We start from the raw sequence: 22,338 nt of genomic DNA, 5'->3' as shown, positions 1-22,338 counted from the left end.
TTGATAGCGATGGTTTTTTCTCGGATGTACTTTGGCAGCCATTTTGACTGTATAAGAAAATTTTCCGTGAAAAACTATTGTATCGTAGCTTGAAAAGTCAGATTTATTTCTGTGATTTTTAACGTTACTCAAATGTTTTTAGTTTTATCTGTATAAAAACCCAAATATACCTATCTTAGAGAGTATTTTTCTTATCATATCATTGTTTCGCGATATTATTACATTATTTATGATCCTGAATTCCCATAAAACAGACAAATATAGATATTAATATCGTTGATATTTTTCTTGAATTATTTATGAATGCCTTCCATTTACAAGTATCATGTAACAAAAATTTCATTTTCGTGACTATAAAATGCTCTATTTACTATTAATATTTATCCGTATATTTCGGTATAAAAACTAATTGCCTTTGTATGAAACTATAAAAAAGGAATTTCTAAGTTAATATTTTTAGAATTAAAAATATAATATAAACCTACTAGGCACAAGTATTTTTCAAAAATACGTTCCCTAAATGTCTGGATTACAAACATTTGCATACATTTTTTACTTAGTTATTTTTCGGTCGGTCGTTTCCGATTCTGTTTAAATATACAGCTTTGATTTAAGCTTTTTAAATACATGAATAAGAATAAGTATTTTTACGTTTCCTGAAATGCAAAAAATTAAATTTAACTGATTATTTTTTGGCAAGATTAATAGACATTGAAAATGTATTTTACAGAAATGCGTTAGAATTTCAAATAATTAATTACGAGAACGTAAATTTCGTAGTCCCTGGACTGGTATCTGAAGCGTAAGACTGATTACCTTACCTTCATGTAGCGAAATTTATAAACTGCGATTGGTGTACCAATCCAATGCCCTATGCACCATTAGGTGTGGGAAGGGAATTATGATGACAAAATTGCGAATAAGGGAGTTCAGTCCTACGGGTAGTTGGAAACGAAAAATGTTTTCTTACGCGCGGTAAAAATTAAAGCATTTAATTATTGTGCGACGAAGTTTCTCGGAAATGTATGAAAAATTAATAAAAATGATTTTTATAAAAATTAACTACTTCAGACTACGTCACAAGTTCTTCCGAATCAACTAATGATAGATTGTTGTGATACATTTTCGATTTCCGGAAAGCCAACTCACCAGTCAGCGAAAATTACCGACCGGAGTAATATCAAAATTACAAAACTTTAAAAATATACGATAGGCACATTTTATTTTAATTTTAATTTTGCCTAAGTTTGATATTCTATTGACAAATAAAATAATTCGTTGGCCTTCGTGGTGTAGTGGTCAAGACGCTTGACTCACATACGGAAGGTTCCGGGTTCGATTCCCGGTAAAAACACAAAAATTAAATGGGGTTCTTCTCAAGCCTGGGTGTTCTGTGATGTAATTTACCACTGTAATTGGGCCTCCTGGCCTGTTGTGGTGCAAAAATATAGTATAAAAAATAAAATTCTTCCTTATGTTAGTTTCAAAGAATCGCCAGGTAAATGCAAGCCTTTTGCGCACTATTAGTTGAGCAATCATTTGAATAAATCCGTAGCATGTGCCGACAAAATAAATTATTTCAATCAAATTACAAATTTAAAAGAATCACTATGTAAAGCGCCCTTGAGGTATTTTGTTACGAAAATGGCGCTATATAAGTTATCCATAATAATAATAATAATAATAGCGGTAATCAAATAATGTTTTATTACATTAGTATACATGCACATTTTATTTTGTTTATTCATTAAAAATATTACATTATCTAAATTTATTATAATACTTTATTCGTTCGTATTTAAAATCCGTTTTCCGTGCTGTTTAGCGGTACAAGTCCCTTTTTCATACGAATATTGTGTCGCAGTTGGTTAGACGGCCATCTCTGAAACTAGCGACGCGGGTTTAAATCAAAGAAAGTTTTTTTTTTTCATTTGATCTTGGTTTTGTGCTATATTTTTCATTACATCATTCCATGGCCTCTATTTCCCATCTGCTGACAAGTCCCTAAAACACAGACGTAATGGGTTATTCCTTTCTCTTAAATAATTATTTATTTTCAAATGAAAACTTATTTATACTCAGGCTCTCTAATTTCCACTTGATTTCCTTTTGGGGATTTTTACCTGAGAGAGTTGGCTTCAAATCCAAAAACTCGTCAATCCAGGGTTCGGGTTCTATTTTACACATAACTATTTTTATTTCACCCGAAAACGAATTTTTTTCACTTTCAATTTCATCGCCACGTCTTGTCAGTTTTATCTCCAGAAGTAGTTTTGTACTTGTCCAAACATACTGTTTTAAATTATGTAACTTTTTAAACTGAAATATTATTGCAAAAAAAAAACGTTTAATGCACACAATATGGCACATATCATCCTTGTAAGTATGGGTTACCTAAACCAATAAAAAAATCGTCATCATCATTCTTATGGTGTCTACAAACAGCCTCCGGGCCACTCTGTCGGCTGCCAGCTCCTGTGCATCCTCTCAAGCCAGGTTTGCGCCTTCCAGTTCTTACATGAACTGCCGACAAACGGTCAGCAGTGGACGTATATTTTACTGGCCTTTAAATTTTGACATTTTATGCACACCATTCCTCTTTAATGCAACGTTGTTCGATCATCTGTTACATGAAAGTAAGATGATCAGTATTACGCTTCAGGTGCCAGTCCAGGGATAATGAAATATTGCAATTTCAAATATAAAAAAAAACAAAAGAACTTATCAGGCTCAAGAGAAAGACGTGTGCTGAAAATCTGACTTTTAGAACGTGGTTTTTTATATTGAAAATTTGTTGTTTTTCTTTTTTGGCAAATTTTTATTTTTCTACGTGTAACATATTTTCGATGTACATAGGAATACATATTTTCTTTTTTTCTCATAGTAATAAGAGTTTTTATATGTTATAGGATTTAAGAGATAATATTATGAATACTTACTTACTTAGCGTGTCCGGTTGGATTATATCCTGCCACTCAAATATGCGGCGACAGATATCGCCTTGTCGTATATTATGTATATATATCAGAACTTAACTATAAGCACCTGCTAACGAATTACATGTATTTTAATATTTGTATGTTTTCGATAAATAAACAAAATACAACAATGTTTTGAGTATGTCCAAATGCGTACAGACTGGCTGGATTTTCTCCCCAGGAAGTTGTTCATATTTAAATTTGTTGCAACAGAGAGGGAAAACATTTGTTGCAACATATATTTAAATGTTCAAACATAGGTAGAATGGTGAATGTTACACAGTGTGTAAAGTGGCCACTTAAACTAGCCAATGACAGGTCATAAGCTCTGTAAGTGCCTAGACTCCCAAATTCCCTTCTCGAAAATAATTTCCCTCTCTGTTGCAACAAATTCGAATAAAATACATTTAAAATCGAACCCAGGACCTCAAGAATGGTAGGTGAACGCGTCAACCACTAGACAAAGCGAAGTTATCTCTACTCGATTTCCTTATTCAGGATTTTTACCTGAGAGCAGCCATCGAGTCGAAAACACACATCCAGGGCTCTGGTTTTATTTCACAACCATAAATATTTTCTTCATTCGCCTGGATGCAGAAAATATTTTATGCACGGGATGTAAAAACTCGGAATAATTCATTTTCAGACAAAGTTATTATATTTGTTTGCAATTAAACTTGTGTACCATTTATGCTTATTTTTGAGCAGATAGGTTGACATTGGCAGCTTGTGACTTTAATATCTACCAACCAACCAGTTCAAAGGAGGAAATCAAAGTGATACTAAAGTATTTTGTTCTTTCTTTAGAATGAGGTGAGCACGTATGGATTTGAAACTCCAAGTAGGGGCGCGTGTCGCCACCTGTGGCGCTGTTGCAGCGAGCAGCACGCCTTCTTCCGACTGCAACCGGCTCCTCAACACAACAGGAGGTAAAGAAATATTATATTTACCAAAACTAACCACAATCGTAAAATCGTAATCGTAAAGATGCATAAATTTATCTGCTTAGGTAGGTAATCAGGTTGAATCCATGTCCACGGATTATTTCAAATGATTTCCTTTGCTGAAGCTTTTTCCATTTTTATCCAAAAAATATTTTTTAGATGTTATACTTATGGCGATTCAAAGTAAAAGAAAAAGTGTATCGATTTTATTTATTATTAGCTTTTACCCGCGTAGTATTAGGAAAAAAATAGTAAATGAATTAATTTTGTCATTTAACAATAAGAATTTTCCCGGTGGAGTGCTTTGTATTTTTTCGTGATGAAAGTAGCCTGTTTCGATTGCCGGTCATCAAATACCGCTATGCAAAAAACAAACTATATAGTTAGTGTTTGGCAATGTAGCACCGTTATTCTGTTTTAATATTAATTCATTTTCCACTCTTTCGGGACGAAAAGTAGACTATTTCACTTCTTAGCTCTCCGGCTATACCTATGCAAAAAATTACGTCAATCAGTTGCTCCGTTGCGACGTGAAGGAAACGCAAAAGAGCCGTCAAACACACTTTCGCATTTATAATAATAGTACGGATTATTTTTTAATATACTCGTAATATGTTATAATTTATTATAGAAATAAAAGACGAGTCATATTAAATTTGGAAAAACCAGTGACCGTTTTTATCGCTTTCTTCCGACATCTTCAAGACTTGTATCTTTATTATAAAATTAAATGTTATTTATAAATTACAGAAACAGTATCACTTGTCTATTATTTCTATAATGAATTTCAATAAACTTCTACCAATAATTTTCGCTAACAGCTTAAATGTTTTATACATGTTTAGTGTTCGCCAAAGTGGACGATCTCCCCCTGCCTTCACTCGTGTCCCTTCACGACGTCTACAGCGACGACCGTTGGATTCTAATCATCGTAAATATATTTCTTTTTCATTTTTATCAAATTTGACACAAAGAAATAATTTGTTTTTTCTGTACCACCTATAATATCGTCCAAACCAATATAAATACATATACCTTAATATAATAAGTATCGAAGTATGATATTATTGCGTGATAAAAACCAATGTTATAATATAAACCTGGTACATGCTTAGTAGGAAATATTATGTGGAATAAAAAAGGGTCATTAAAATCACTTAGTCATCTGCAACACATAGATGATGAACGGATGGCAATTTTATAATCCGGCGGTATGGAAAATCATTTGTAATATTGTAACTCTAATACTTAAGCAACAATGTAAACTCTAAACGGCATTTATTTTTGTTCATTTCATACGCAAATTGTTTTCTTGCTCACGCAAAAATAATGATAATTCACGTTTGAGATACATATCATGTCTCACCCCCAGTAATACCCATCGCACCAAGAGCAGGTATCACAAGCTTAAAGTGTTAAACTGAGAAATTACAATACTTGACATTTTTATAATTTTTGGCCACAGATACACACTTAATTTTAAGATGTATTTTTGTAATTATATTTCTATGTAAATAATATATGTATGGAAAAATAAACAAATAAAAAAAAACAATTACCTCCACGTAGGTACTTCAATAAACGTTAAATAACAGGAAATCTAAATAATTTTAGAAAACTCAAATACATATCCTAAATTATCAATTTTAACACGTAATCACTATCTCTTTTTTTATTTATTACAAGCGGACCCGACATACGTTGTCCTGCCCAAACGTTGGCTTGCCTACTATTAGCTGGTTAAACAAACGTTTTTTCGTAAATAATAACACGTTATTAATTTTTGCCTTTTTTGAGCTATTTATATATTCGTAATAAGGGTTAGTTTTTCATTTTCTCTCCTCGTGTTATTGGCTAAGTGGCCTTGTCGTGTTCAAATCAAAAGCATGCAAAAATCACTACTTTAGTGCCATAATCTATACAAGAAAAGTCAGATCGCGTTTTACCCTGAGCCCTCTAAAATTATGACACTTACTTAACAGTCATTTTTTAACCGCCAGCCGGGTTTATCGTGAGCTTGACATTTAATTCAAAACCAAAAGAAAAGAAATATCTAAGATAGACCAGATCTTATCTTGAGGTAGTATTTTTTTTTGTCCTAGCTTTAATTTTATTTAGTTGTGTTTGATTTCATTTGTACCTGCATTTTGTATAGGAAAATGTGTTTAATATTGTTGAAATGGACTGTATAAGTCCGTCAATAAATAAATAATAACAAAAGAAAAATGACTGTGTCGTGAAAGCGAACAAAAACTGTCCGGATAAAGGGAAAAAGACTTTTCATTAATATGTAGGTACCTAGGTTCTTGTTTATGATTGAATTCCAAAACTAAAAAAAATATATATTCAAATATAGGATTTAATAAGGTAGGTACTTGTTTATGGTTGAATTCCAAAACATGAAATAATTCTTTTTCAAATAAAGAATTCTTTTTGCAAATGTCAAACTCTGCGCTAAGCCGTTTTTCAAAAATGTATCTAATATTAGTTAAAAGTGTTTATCATTACTCTCTTAAAAATAAGTTAATATGTAGAAATTAAGAAATTGTAAGTTGATTAATCAATTCAGTATCCATTAAAAATAATTGATGTTTGTAAACGTTAAAATAAAAAGTTTTTTAATACACAAAAAAACAACACTGAATTTTTTAGAATGTGCATTTTAGTCGAATTTAACCCTGGAAGTTTGATGAAAAATACATATTCGCTCCTAACTTTTTTTTCGATGAACATATTGAAGATATTATTATTTACAAACCTAAGTCACGTAAATTAGATTATTTTGCAATAAACCGCATATAAATTGGTCCGGTTGTTATCGAGTCTATAAAGGACAAACTTTCATACATTCATTTTTATATATATAGACAAAACTAAGAGAATAGTTTTATGGATTATTCTATTACATCTGATCCATCTGAAGAACATGATGGTGTGTGAATAGTTTTTTTATTATACTGCTTTATCAATGCAGTCTGAAGATAGGTCTCTCTATTTAGATCGATCCCTTATCCATAGCAGTCCTGCTGTTTTTTTTAATCTGATCATTTTCTATGGGGTCTACCTTTTTTTCTTTTCTAATCACTATCATTACCTAGGAAAGGGGGAGGTATCTTTAAAATACAAAATTTAAATATTGATGTAATTTAAACAAAATAACACTGATAATTACTCTTTCTATTTTGATTTTAGTTCCATCTATAGAAGTACGAGACTCGCAAGACTTGAAACCAATCTCAATACCCCAACCTGCACTATCGTAAGTTAAAAAACCCATTTTACATTTATGCTTTTTTTTTCTATCAAAATTTTTGTTTAAAATTCAGTCTGAAGATGGAACTTTTCAACATTTAATTCATTTTATGAAATTCGGTAGAAATTGGAACAATGCATCTATTGGTCTATCATTCAAATGAATTTATTCACTCTAAAGTTGGACCAATTTGCTAACACATTTTCATTCGCTTGATAAAATTTACTTTTAATTTGTGCTTATGAAATAATTAGTATTTGCATCACTAAAGGAATGTATTGCATTTAAATAATTATTTAAACTAACAGATAGCTTTATAATATTATTAAATTATTTTACCGAGTGGTGGTCCTGTGGTAATGTCGCAGACTCCGAATTAGGAGATCCTAAGTTCGAACACTGCATTACGACAACCTGTTTCCCAATTTCTAAAACAGTTATATATAAAAAGACCCTCAAAAGTGTATTTGAATTTATTTCGTTAATATTTTTGGTTGCTTATGTGTATTTACCTACTTGTTACTATTGTTATAGTTATGCAATTTTATAATTTTTTGTTATGTTTTTATATGTGTATTTTTTTTTCATATTTATGTTCAATATATGTTAAAGGCAATTTATGCCGTCTATGTGAAATAAATAAATAAATAATATACATTGTAAATGACATTGTTGAGTACATAAATTAATTTTAAAAACAAATATGCAATTACATATAATAAACAAGTAAAACTGCATTAAAGTAAATTTATTGATTATCAAATTACAACAGAGATGGAGAATACCTTAAATAAGGGAATATGGAAGTCAAGGCATTTACAGGGCTTATGACCTGTCATTGGCTGGTTTAAGTGGCAATCCAGTCTTTGCCTATGAACATTTGGACAAACTCAAATATTGTAATGAAACAAACTGGTCCAAGAAAAATTTTAAAAATTGAAAAATTGTTTTCAGGCGTTGCCTAGTAAGTGAAAAAATTCAGTCAGATGAATCTCTTCACAACAATAAAGGTTTCAGCTCTTCAACTTCACTAAAATCAACAGATGGAAGAATTTAAGAAATATGGATGTTCAAACATAGGCAAAATGGTGAATGTTACACAGTGTGTAAAGTGGCCACTTAAACCAGCCAATGACAGGTCGTAAGCCCTGTAAATGCCTTGACTTCCATATTCTCTTATTTAAGGTATTCTCCATCCCTGGTGTAAGTTGATAATCTTAATGACCCCTTAGGGGGTGAAATCCAGTCTTTTGTCTATGAACATTTGGACAAACTCAAATTTTGTAATAAATTTATTGAGTTTGAAAATTAATTAAAAAATTTTTAAAAATGAAGGCAAGTTGTAACTTACGTTTTTTAAACTGGTTAAACGGGGTCTCCAATTCCAAAATATTTTTCGAATTCGTTTTTTGATTTGAAAACTGAAAACAGTAATCTCTATTAATTTTTTATTTAAACTTGTATCTTTGGATAGAGTGAAGATACCACTTCCAATTTGGTGATTTGGAGAAATCACGCCGTTTCACCGAAGAGGTAGGCAGAGAGGATAGAACACCATATCACTCTGTCTTTGCATGTAGATCTCGCTTTTTCTACATTCATACATCTTCTCATGGACGTACACTGATTTTTCCGACTTTATGGTATATAAATATGAAATAAATGTATATTTACCCATAGCGAGTTAGGTTTTTGAAAACAGGGGGGTACAGCACCATTTATTACACGTACCAAATAATTTGTTTTTGTCCAAATTAATGGACAGAAAGTGGTTGGAACACACCCAATTGTTATTTTCAGGAGACAATTGTTCCGTCCTGTCTTATGGATCCATTTATTTCGCCTTTTTTCATCTATCGGGAATCCAAAAAAAAAAAACATTAATTAACTATATTATGTTTATAAATTTAATGATAAAATGATTACACTAATAAATAACATTTAAATGAAAATGTAATATTTTAAGGTAATGCACAGCCCTGGCATTCTTAATTATAAGAGCCGCCCAAAAAGTGGTCATAAAAATACCATTCGAAATTGGCGCAGATGTATTGTCATCTCTTTTAGTTACATTCAATAAACGACAATTTTACATTCTTTCAGTGATATAAAAAGAGAAAGAATTATTTCTAGATGTTGGTTGACTCGGTAAAAGGTCGTCGAGTTTGCGTGTCTTGAACATTTAAAGATATATTTGGATAAAAACGATTGAAAAAAAAAATTTAAATCACATAAATCCAATGTATTTGAATTACACATAAACAAATGCTATAATAATTGCTCAAATGATAGTACAAAAATAGTGGTGCATTTATGTTGAAAACTACCAAAAAACGTATTAATTTTTAAATGTATAATATTTGATAAATACCTGTGATAACTGAAGCGTTTTCTTCCTTTTCCAGTTCTATTTGAACATCCTTTCATGGCACAAGTCGGCATAATGAATTTTTATGTAATTAGCACTAAATACGTTAAACAATCGTCAAAATACCGACAGAGCGTTTGACAGTTCGAAACAATACTGGCCGCCTACGTAAAAAATGAGCATCGTAAAATTCTAAAATAGACTACAAAATAAAAAATGAGGACCGTAACCACAGATTTTTTTGTCTCCCTTTCTCTCATTTAGAACATATTGTAAAAAATGAGTCCGCTATAACCGGCAACATGCATTGGATTGGTAAAATGTATATGTTTTTTTAATGGTTTTTTTAATGTATTTTCCTCTTTTCAGGTTGGAGTCCCCATACAGATCAACTTGTAGTATTCCCGCTACTCTGGGGTCTATGCGAAGGTCAGACTCACCCCGCTCCACGCGCTCCGCCCCCTTTCCGCGGCCTCCGGCCCGCCAGGGGCTGTACTCGGGGCCTCCCTCCCCCCGCACCCACGGAGCCCCATCCCAGACCTCCACTCGGCTTCGCTCCAGCTCCATAGACAGCCACAGCTCCAATGACTCGCGATCTTGCAGAAGGTAAGCCAAACATTTTTTTTTACACATTCTTAACATTAATTACTGTTTACTACAAATCACTATTTTTCAATAGTAAATATTGCTTAAGATTTTCGAAGTAGGTACCTACTATCTATGTTTTACATTTTTATTCATATTGAATGTATGACGAATCCGAAACCATAAATTATCTAAAAAAAACCGCAGCTTACAATATTTATTTTTTTATCTCAGAAAATAAATATTATGTTTTAAAAATTAAGTTAGATAACCACGTTTACAAAATATCTCAAAATTACAAAAAAATTTATCAAACTCCAAAACTTGTATGAAAACTTTGAAGCTGATGATTGGCAACTCAAATGATTATGCTTAGTTTATCTGTATCTTTAAAATTAAAAAAAAAAATCTGAGGAGTTTAAAATTACACCCATAATGTTATATTCACGTTATGTATTACATGAATATATTACAACCGAGATGATTATATTTTTTTAATTTACAGGCACCGTCAACGAAGCCGTCGAACTTCTGATGCAGAGAGTGAAGTATCGCGAGGATCTGGTCGTTCTCGGCGAAGACGAAGGCATCGATCAAGACACAAGGGAAAGGATTCAGCTGATGAGACTGACTCCAAACACAGATCCTCCAGTAGAAGAAAGTGAGTAACCACTAATATGTTGATTATTATTTGACCACTAAGCATAATAGTAATATAATTATATTTCCCATTTTTTAAATTATTCCCTATATCGCTCTTTTACTTATTAGGCCTAGTGAGGTATGTGCAAGAGAAGGTGAATAATCTTACATAATATTTATAAACAAATATTGTGTAAAACTGTAAATGTATTTTTATAATTATAATCAAAGGGCAGTTCCACCAAGAAATGTCAGTAGAAAAATTCAATCTATGAAATAGTAAACAATTAAATTTTTTTAAATGCTAAAATGATTTTCATACAACTAAACCTATCCACTATTGTTCTATTTTCAGGATACTTTTTTACACGGTACTGTGTGAAACGTATCCCCCATGTAAAAAGAGGATCCGGTGTATTGTAGATTAACCAATATATGATTTACATTTAAATGGTTTGATTTATTACAGAGAGTATGAGCTAGTGGAGTCAGGGGGCCAATGGAAAGAAGTGCAAAGAAAGCAAGCAGTAGGTGGAGGTGGCGCAGTGCAACAGGCGAGTGTAAGGAGAGCCGCCACAGCTCCTGATACCTCTGATCCTGGCCAAACTCAACATCGCTCTTCGCATAGACATCGCAGGCACCGAAAACATAGGTATTTTTTACTGTGGCACACATTCCTTTTCTCAAATATTTCAGGTAAAATAATTCAAATAAGATGTTGAAGTAATGAAAAACACATGGAATGAGTAGATTATAATTGTCATTTTGAGTTCTCATATCGCCACCCAAACTTACTCATAAGTCCACAAATAGTAAAAAAATTATTTCGGCATTTTTTGTAAGGACTTTAAACAATCTTATGCTTGTAAAATAATCTCATATTATTTTGTTATTATTAAAGTACATATAAGAATATGTTTATGAATGGCCTATTTCATGAATAAATAAATAAAACTGTTGTTAGGTTTGCTATCATTTTCTACTGAAATAAAAACAGGTTTTACTCTCTCCTGAACAAAAGCAAGTTTGGGATTTGCGAGTTTTACTGACGAAATATTTGTAACAATATTTTGTATGGATTGAAAATCTTTTATTTAAGGAAGTCTAGAGAAAAAAATTCCAATGCTAGCTTTCTAAACAGAAGAGAAAACAATGGCTTCTTTCATGTGCTGTAAAGTAAAAATAGTCTTATGACTAAAAATTCCAAGGCGAAATATATCAAATTGCCCCTATTTTTTGGTTATGTATTCAATCGAAACACTAGAACTTCATTGATTTAAATTCTTCTAACACTATTTATAAATATATCACGTCTTGCATTTCAGGTCTCGATCTCGTTCACCATCAGAAAGCAAATCTTGGCTCCCAACAGAGCTGAAGCAGCACTTGGAATGGGAGTTGGTGGATACGGAAGGAATGAGTGCTGATCAGCTACGAGAGATTCCATACACTGTTGTACAAACCAGTCGAGCACGTCAACTACGACTCAAGTCTGGAGCTAAACACAGGTGATGCACTAATTATTACAAATCAGATATTGATATTTTACCTGTTTTTATCTCTCGAACTTTTTGTTAATGATTATTGTAGTATTTATTTACAATATATGAATTTTGTTAGTAAACTATTTTAAAATATGTTTTCAATGCTTCTCAGAAGAGAACAACTATTGTTTATATTCATATCCTTAACCGCATATGAGGCCTTACCTTAGACTGTCAAGATTGAAGGCTTTTTTTATTTCTTGTTTAATATTAACGCATAGGTACATTGATTCGTAAAATACCTTACCAGTTTAAAAATCAATTTATTTACAAATAAATCCATTCATATTCGACGAGTTGTGTCTATCTATTGTTTATATGTATGATAATAAATAAATTTATTGTTGAATCCACAACCTGTTATCATATATTTGTAAAAATCCCAAACATCAAAAAAATAATTGAAAATACATTAACTGAAAACATAAACAAATACTCTATGAATTTGACTTTGTTTTAGAAGTGGGGACAATCTTAATGACAATGAAGATCAGATCAAAAATTTTACTAATAAATCGAACATAGCAGATGTCATCAACAGTAATGGAGGATCCATTCGGTCTGTATCCAGCACCATTAGTTCAGGGAGAAATAGTCACAACAAAACATCGGAAAGGTTAATAAATAAATCTTTTACTTTACTCTCTTTTCCATAGATAATCGATTTAGGCTCCATTTAAAAATAATCAATAAAATTCGAGTAGTTTTTTATTTTCTTACAAATATTCTTAATTATTATTTGTGCTTAATGGCGCATAGAAGATTGCATTGGTACACCAGTTAGAAGATATCTCATTCATATTTTTCACATCATCTATTGTGATGGGTCCCCGTAAATTAGTTCTTGCCCTTCAAGCCCAGGTCTTTAAAGGGGGGTGAGTGTTCTCATATTGCTAAATCTCCCCCTCGAGACCCAGGCCTTTAAAGTATTGGGCTACTAACAGCTGAGTGGAGGGAGCGAGCCCTCTCTTGGTTAATTTTATAACCAATTCTTATTTATGTTAAATAAGCTAAGTGGTGGTAGTATAAGTATGTTCTGTTATTAATTTAAGTCTTTTTCAGACGCATGAAAGATCTGACGATAAAAGAGGTCACTTCTTCTGCTCCTGGGGTGGGCAGGGTGAGGCAGGGAGTTCCTGAAGGAGGAGTTCCCTCACGCACTACAGCATCAGCTAGTAACAGCTCTAGTGGAGAACTGATAGCTAGTGCCCGAGTTTCTCATGAACACACAGACTCTGGACTAGGAGCCGATCAGGATTACGCTTACTCATCTGAACGGTAAATTCACTCCACTTGAAATACGGATGGATAAACTCATGCATTTAATACAAGGTCAAATTCTAGAATACTTGTTTGTTATGTCCTAATTACACAAAATATTTTATTTTCTAATTACCTGCATCACTATAGGTAATCATTAATTGACAGAGGAATTAAACTTTTTTTTGTTTAATCAAGTCAGTGGATATTTAATGCTCTATATTATAAATGAAATCTTCTGCTAATTGCTTCGATTGGCCCACAATCCATTTTTTTATTCCTTGAGCATCTGTGGAAAGTTGTTGAAGACTTTTGATCGTATAAATAAATGACTTCGCTGTGAGTACACCTTTAAAAATTTAGATACTTTAACGAGTTCTTTAAAAGTAAAAACATTCTCATAAAAACAAAAAATGTTACACGGTATTGCAGTATCACCAACGACATATCAAGTCATGTATTTTATCTAAACTCATGTGACATCATAGCCACACAAGGGTTAAAATCAATTTATTGCTGGATTTCAGATCGAGTGATAGCGCAAAATGTCCGACAACGGGCAGCGGAAGTCGACAACACCAACATCAGCAACAGAATAGAGAACAGAACACCAATAGCGTGAGTAGTTTGCTGAGGCCCGGCGCTCCCTTCCCTACCCCCCACTCCCTATCGGCCGACCTGGCGGCCCTAAGCCTTACCCGGCGCAAGCCTCCCATTAACCCCGCTGTAAATAAGGCCTATGTCCAGCCATCTAACACCTCTGGGATGGCATACAAAGATTGGGGAGCAGGGGCAGCGCGCCTGGGGCGTGGCCGCGCGGGTGGCAGCTTGCGCTCGCTGGCTAGTGTCCAATCAGAGGGCCGAGCGACTCTCAACAAGCATAGGGGCCCTCTCTACTTTGTCCGCGGTGACGCAGCCTATGCTTTCAATGTGAGTGGGCTTCTTACTCACCTTTTCTAAAGTTTTTTCTGAGCCCAAATTATACTTTGCATACTTTGCCCTCCATCAAGATCGTATCATCCCTCTATCAAGTATCCTGCTGCACTCTGTGTGAAATATCTTAGACTTGACTAGGTCGATTATCGAAGATCAATATGCTTTTAAATATTCAGCAGGAAACACAATGATACTTTTGTGAAAAATTTAGCCTACTAAATGGGTAATGAATTAAAAATAGATGAAATAATGCAACTTTGATGTATATTTTGGTCTCAGATTAAAATGCATTCTGATTTTTCATGGTAAACCTGACATTTATTTTCTTTGATCAATGTAGAAAAAAATAATCATACAATTGTATAATATTATAGAAATGCAGGCTTTATTAATTGCAAAATAAATCTGAATAAAATAGTAAGTAGTCTAGCATTACTGATGGTTTTGGTTACATTATTCTGCCATACATAGCACTAATTTAGACATTTTCATAAAATACAGTGAAAATGTTACTTGAAAATGTCACGGTAATGGGTTAAAGTGGTTGTGGTGTAAATTAGGTTGACAGTTCAATATTGTCTCAGTAAATCATTGAAATGTATATTTTATCAAACGTCACTATCAATGCATTTTCATATTTAGCCTATTTATATATATAATCTGTAATATAATATTTAACTCTTTTACATCATCTGAACAGAGACACGCATCGAACAACAACTTTGTTGACTCTGGAATATTCTTAACAAATCACCGACAGAATGGAGGAAGTTTACGTGGAAGTAACAGTCATCACGCCGACTTCTACAATATGAACAGAAGCACTAACCCCGGACACGCCACTCTCAATAGATATACAGATGCTAATGCAAATGTCAAAAGGCACGGAGGTCATATAACTGACAATAGCCTCCATATAATTTTGAAGCCATTAATTGAGAGTACTCAGTAAGTTTCAATATTGTTTTTTTTATGTTTATTAACAGTTTTTGTTTATGAAGCAAATTTATATTCATTAAGTAAAGATAAAGAACTTTCGTAAACAAAAAAATAAAACAAAATAATAATATACATTAAAAAAAAATAATGGCTAGTAACATAACTACTCATAGTATTATTTTAAAGGTATAAATAAAATTACTTTGTTTTATGAACCACTTTTTTTATTGTCCCAACCTAGTTTCGGCAACTCACGTTGCCCTCTTCAGCATTATATAATGACTTAATATACACATGTAAAATAAACAGTGAACAGTGACTGTCGATGAGGATAGAAAAGGGATTAATTGTGTTTATGATGGGGTCGGGGTAGGGGAGAGGGTAATTGTGTTTAAGGTGGGGTTAGACTTTACAGGGAAAATGTTAAAAACAGCTTTGACTTAATTATTTATAATATTTCAATTTTGTTTGACAGTTTTGAATTCGGAAATTCTTGAAATAAATAAAGCCATCAAACAAAACGTAAATATTATAAATAATCAATCAAACTTAAGTGAAGCCCTATTATTAATATTTTCCTTGTAAAGTCTTAACCTACCTTAAACACAATTACCCTCTCCTCTATTCTTATCAACACTCACTGTTCACTGTTTCTTTTACGTGTTTTAGTTATAATATTATACATTGCCTTCTTCGGGGCAATGTGAGTTGCCGAAACTAATCAGCTGTGACAATAAAAAAAGTGGTTCATAAAACAAAGTAATTTTATTTTTACCTTTAAAATATAACAATTAACTACAAAGTTAGTGCTGCAAACATCCAAAATACGTATTGTATTATTCCTATTGTGTATGTGTACCTAATAGTTGGGCTGAAAAGGCTTTAGGCTAAAATAGTCAAACACATTAATTTTTTTGGTAAAATTCGGTTTTATTATTCAATATAGTTGACGTCGAGGGCTATATGATTATAATGGTCATACAATTTTTCAATCCCATTTTTATAGTACGATTTCTCGTTAGCCTTAAAATAAGCCTCAGTTTCGGAGATCACCTTTTCATCAGTGCTGAATTTCTTACCGGCAAGCATTCTTTTGAAGTCACTGGAGGGCAGATCTGGAGAATACGGTGGATGGGAAAACAATTTGTAGCCTAATTCATACAATCTTGCCACCATTTTCATTGATTTGCGACACGGTGCATTGTCTTGATGAAACGGCACTTTTTTTCCTTCAAATGGAGTCGATTTTTCGTGATTTCATCCTTAAATCGCTCCAACGCTATGTAATAATCGCTGTTTATGGTCTGGCCCTTTTCGAGGTAATCGATGAATATTATACCATGCGTATCTCAGAATACTGATGCCACAACCTTGTCAGCCGACTGTTACGTTGCGTTGGAGTGCCCACGTATCTAAGTAACCCCGTCTTCATTACAGTAGAATATCGCTAATTGCTCCGAATCGTCAACAAGTTGGTTGCTTTTGATCGATTGTGAGCACGCGCGGCACCCACTTTGCACACAGCTTTCGCATGTCCAAATATTCATGCACAATATATCCAACACGTTCCTTTGATATTTTTAGAGTCTCAGCTATCTTGGTCAACTTCACTTTACGATCATTCAAAACAATTTTTTTGACTTTGTCAGTAACAGCCTCTTTCGGGCGTCTACTGCGTGCATTGTCTTCGATGCTCATTTCACTTTGTTTAAATTTAGCAAACCACTTCTCAACGGTTGATTTTCCCGGTGCACAGTCCGAATAATGTTTATCAAGCCAAGCCTTGTCTTCAGCAGTATTCGCGAAATTCTTTTTTATCCATTTTTTTCACAATAATAAAAGTAGTTTCACTCACAATGCTATATCTCACGAACCAATTCGACTGCTCCAAGGAAGAAGGCAGTTACTCCAAAATTGAGGTTTTTGACTTACTTCCATTTCTGAAGGTTATAAATCATTGTCTTCCTTCATAGAAGACTTTCATAACTCTATCTCTTTTAAATTGGTTAATAAATTAATATAAAAAATAGTTGTATGTCAAAAAGCATTTTTTTTTCATGGAATAAAGAAGTAAGTTGATTTACTTCCTTACTCTCTGGGAAATATTTTTCGTCTATGGTTGTAAGTCAGACTCAGTCAGACTTACATTCTTCTTCGATCGATAAATAATAATAATAATGTCGATAAAACTTTACTACTTGAAATTTGACGGGTTGAATTGCTGGTTGAATTGCTGGTTGGCTTGCTAAGTTTGCTTCAGTTTTACTAACCTGTCTCGAGTAATAGAGAGAAATACATACATTGTGGTGTGTTAAAAATGAGTAGAACAGCCAAAATAATAATGATGTATCTTAATGAGGAAACGCGAATGTTGTACGATGCTACTGATACAACAGTTGTATGATGAATGAAAAATTTATATGTCGGTTTTATAAATGATTTATTTTATTATACAGAGTTCAGAAGATTAATTTGATATTGTGGGTTCCGTAATAGGTATATCTTCTGTTCGGAAAAGAAATATGAAATTAACATATAGAAATGTGCGCAAACGCACAAGAAACCCCGATGACAGGGGTTGTTAACAAAGCTAGAAATTTGCACAATTTAGGTTTAGAACATAAAAACAGAAAAGGACAAATTAAAACAGCCTCAAAAATGGGACCAGCTTGCATATCAAACTGCCGCCTCGAATGCAAGAAAACTTTGCAAAGGAATCCAGAAAATAATATTTTATGCCTTCTGGAAATTAGTAAATCATCACAATGCACGTAATATATTTGTTTTATCTATGTTAGAATATGCATCTCGGACATTAAAAATTAACATCAATCATTGTTTTATGGAGAAAAGACATACACAAAACGAGGGTGATTCAATGCATGCCACAATAGAGAATGCACCTGAAGGGAAAACAATCTATGTGCCTAAACAATGGGTAACTCTAATTTAATGTGCAAAGGTAAATGGTTTACCATATAAAATAAAGTAAATGTCTCAGAAAGACTTTTTGGATTTCAAGCCATTAGTTTTGGAAAGAATTTGGAAAAAATAAAATAATTCGTTAGTAAAATGGACCAACATACGTAAGGTCACTGTTAAATGTGAAAAACCATTGGAAAATTTGATTGAGTATGGAAGATGGAACATGGAAGAACCTTTAACCGTCATTCTTGAAAAACAAACTAGGAGGAGGCAGTCTGCAAGAATGGTTGAACCTGTTGCTGCACACAATAGAAAACAAACAATTGACAAACTTAAGCAACAAGATTTGCCATCATTATGTAACAATTTACTAATTCCAAAGGCATATCATAATTTTTATCTATCATTTGATTCTGAAATTGAAAATTCTGATACAAGAGATATCAGACGAAGAAAGTGAATGAATTTGGAACTTTTCGATTCGTCCGATCCGGTATCACTTGTATCAGAATTTTCATTATATTTCTGTTTTTTGTAATTTTAAAACTATGATCCTTCAACATCAACAATTATTTTTAATTTGTCATGATTAATATAGGTTTTTAAAGAGATGAGATAAATTTATGTTTAAAATCACTTAACTTTGTAAATTTTTGAGTATGTCCTAATTATTAAAGACCAACTGTATGCCTTGAATGGTTTTATTTATTGGGATTTTCAAAAATATCATAAATTTGAGTGGTTTTAATGTTAATAATTGATATATTTTTGATTTTTTAAAATAAAATAGCTCATTGAAAGTTTAATAATTTATTTGATTTTCCCTGGAATAGAGAAGTAAATCAACATACTACATATAGCTGAAATACGAATTCCGAAGAAAACAGCACTGTGTCCCATAACACTATAAAATAGTAGGAGTTCTAATAAAATACTAGATTACTTAGAAAGTGTAGACCTATAATATATTTTTACAATTTTTAAAAACTTATGAATCCTGACCCAAGAATATGGAAAAAAAAACAAACTTTCAATTTGCTTTCCCGCAAAACTATATTTTATGACTTAGTGCTGTCTTACTTGGAGCAGTCGAATTGTCAGACAGCTGTCAAATTTATACACGTATCTTTTTAAGGTTGGTACTAACTAAAAATTATATGGATTTAATTCTAGTAACGCTATCTATGTGTCAGCCTACGAACTTTTCAGCCTAACTGTTACATTCTAAATAAAACATGTAAATATTACCTATATTTATTTAATATAATTAAGTTGGTGTGTAAAGCTTATAATAGCTTAATAAAATTACTCATAGAATCTCACGCACATAATCTTGGTATCTGGTCAATTTTTAGTTGAGCACTTTCATAATAACACATTCCGATAACTTCAACACATTTCTCATTATAATTTTACATACCTACATCATCAAGTAGAATTCGCCATTATGTATAAATATGTAGTATAGAAGTTGCTTCTATTTACTAAAATCTTCCAGCCTTCCCTACAATATCCTAAATCCTTTTTTTAAATATTGTTTTTCGTTTAGTTGATTTGGACTTTAATTTTTATCTATGATTTTCAAAATATTTTTTTGGTGTCACATTTTTTGTGAACCAACAATAGATTTGTAAAATTTTAAAATATTTTACTCTGAAGCATAGAATTGAGAATATAATTCTATGCTCTGAAGTTAAATTAAACAAAATGTCACTAGGTATGTACCCTAATTCCTTGTTTACTAATTTTCCACTATCCTGAAATGTTTCCTCATAGATGTAACCTGGTTTTTTTCCTTTAGCTAGGTACAATATGTTTTGTCCCCTTCAATGAATGTTTTGAATTTCAATAATGTAAGTAAACAAGAATCACTCAAAATGAATAGACAGGTAAATCTATTAACAAAATGTTTTTCTAAAAAAATTTGAATTTTATTCAATATTTTAAGCACCTACCTACTATGTTATAAGACAACTTTTTTATTTTAACCGAGTGTATTGAAATGAAATATTTGACTTAAACGCATCCCAGATTTTTTATACCCAGTAAAATTTTCGCCGAAACACAGTTCATTTGAACTTTTAGTGTGTTTTAAACAAAAAAAGTTTCAATAAGATCCTATATCACAATCAAGTTGTTTTCATCTTATATATTTGCATATAACCCATATAAAAAATATTGTTATTGTTGCAACTATTTTTTATGAGGCTAAACTAATTTGATTTCTTTTGTTTAGGCTTCAGGGCAATTAAATGATTTAAGAAAAGTAAATGAGATGCAGTACAATGGACTCAACAGACATGGAGCAAAAATACCCGGTAAAGGCCGTACAGCAGAACATGGGGAAATGAGCACAGAACTCTAGGGACAATGATGTTTGAGTAGATGATATAATATCACATATCTGGACATCATTTCCTATCACTGTCTTTCAACCTAATAATAAAATAAACATATTATATATCTTGTTACCCTTCTTCAACATCCACGTCGTATGATTTTTGTATATGATTAATGGATGTACTTTTTCCTCGGATGTTTTATTAACTTTTGCTGTTCTAAATGTTGTGTATTAATAATCAATTTTTCTTTTCAAACATCTACTGCGAAAAGATATCTGAAAAAAATAAGATAAATCTTTTAGTACCAGGTACCAAGAGTACATTGGTAAACTTTGTATAATTACTTACATTATTTTAGTTATATATTTTAATGAAGCCAAAAACTCAACTGCTCTCATATAAAGTATTTAGATTGTCAGTTTACTTTTATTTAAATTAATCATATTATTCATAAATAAGAACAATTCATTTTAATGTTTTGGCTAATGCTGATTACTGCTGTAAATACACTTTATTTCTGACTTATCAAATATTAATTTACTATGGCATTACAACAATTTAATTAGGGTTTATTGCCTTCTAAATTGTTACCTTGCCAGGAAAGTCAGAAATTTTATGAATATGTTGTTACTTAATGAGTTGATAATTATGTATTATCGACTACGTTTATCTGTAAATTGGTAAATGATTAACTTTACAGTTGGTATGTTATTTTATAAAATAAAATATTAATAATCCAAATCACTGTAATGTACCCCTGTTCATGTATTTTCTGCTACAAATAAATTTGTAATATTATTTATGTTTAAGATTTTCTAATTTTCTTATAAACCCTAAAAAAATGACAAAGAGGAACAGTTTGTTAATAGTAGCGGATCCAAAGAAGCACAAATCATTTGTATTCTAGAGAATAGAAATGTAAAATAGAAAACAAAATATCTTTCATATTTCTATCATCCTAACCGACCGAATATTTTGACCCTAAGATCATGACTTTATACTGATTTGATCGGTGAACACTTGCGAAAAATGTTTTTTTTTTATAATGAGCATTTTTTTACTCACAAAATATTTAAAGATATTATTTTACTTTTGTACATGTTCTTGTAATGAAACTTGTGATACAATATAGTTGGAATTTAAAACCTCTAAATATTCACTTCGTGGAGTTCAAAATGTAACCACAACACCATGATCTGATGTATGAGTACAAAATCCTCATAAACTGACAGCAATTCAAACATGGTCTGAGTAACGCCAAATATAATGACTAGCCTGTACCGCGGTACTAGTGAACTTACATAGTGAAATAAGAAACAATGAATTCAGACATTTTTCAAGCAAGCAAATTGTTCTTTACATGAACTTTTTTTTTTAAAAGGAATAACCTGCTTAGCCTCTATTTTAGAAACTTGTCAGCAGGTGGGATTGTGAGGTTACAGAATAAAGTTATAAAAAACCTGGCAGGTAAACCTGACGGGTTCAAAATGAATATTCAATTGCAAATTATCGGCATATAAATGGTACGAACAGGGGAGGTTTTTTGTTATTGGATTGATAAAAAGGGAAAATAAAAGTGGAGAAAGTACTCCCCCTTGTGGCACACTGGCGGTAAGATCAAT

General features: G+C 32.1%; 1 protein-coding gene across 7 annotated transcripts in view; it reads left to right on the top strand.

The window, feature by feature from the left end:
* The window catches only part of LOC148277316 (band 4.1-like protein 4A), a 58,458-nt gene extending 36,942 nt beyond the window's left edge, over positions 1 to 21,516 (top strand). The window contains exons 5-16 of one of the 7 annotated variants that reach the window (XM_088233047.1): positions 3,786 to 3,907; positions 4,768 to 4,853; positions 7,115 to 7,181; positions 9,913 to 10,149; positions 10,634 to 10,789; positions 11,240 to 11,422; positions 12,096 to 12,278; positions 12,778 to 12,930; positions 13,377 to 13,592; positions 14,102 to 14,504; positions 15,211 to 15,458; positions 20,611 to 21,516. In XM_088233047.1, coding sequence (XP_088089173.1) covers positions 3,786 to 3,907; positions 4,768 to 4,853; positions 7,115 to 7,181; positions 9,913 to 10,149; positions 10,634 to 10,789; positions 11,240 to 11,422; positions 12,096 to 12,278; positions 12,778 to 12,930; positions 13,377 to 13,592; positions 14,102 to 14,504; positions 15,211 to 15,458; positions 20,611 to 20,626 — 2,070 coding nt within the window. In that variant the 3' untranslated portion in view covers positions 20,627 to 21,516. Of the gene's footprint in view, positions 1 to 3,785; positions 3,908 to 4,767; positions 4,854 to 6,365; positions 6,470 to 7,114; positions 7,182 to 9,912; positions 10,150 to 10,633; positions 10,790 to 11,239; positions 11,423 to 12,095; positions 12,279 to 12,774; positions 12,931 to 13,376; positions 13,593 to 14,101; positions 14,505 to 15,210; positions 15,459 to 20,610 lie in introns of those variants that run through there. The other 6 variants (XM_088233045.1, XM_088233052.1, XM_088233049.1 and 3 more) reach the window with 6 other exon arrangements.
* The last annotated feature ends 822 nt before the right edge of the window (positions 21,517 to 22,338 follow it).

This window comes from Micrasema longulum, unplaced genomic scaffold (assembly GCF_059751315.1).
Source record: "Micrasema longulum isolate JH-2025_06_02 unplaced genomic scaffold, ASM5975131v1 h1tg001051l, whole genome shotgun sequence".
Taxonomy (NCBI): domain Eukaryota; kingdom Metazoa; phylum Arthropoda; class Insecta; order Trichoptera; family Brachycentridae; genus Micrasema; species Micrasema longulum.
This window is presented reverse-complemented; position numbering and strand designations above follow the sequence as displayed.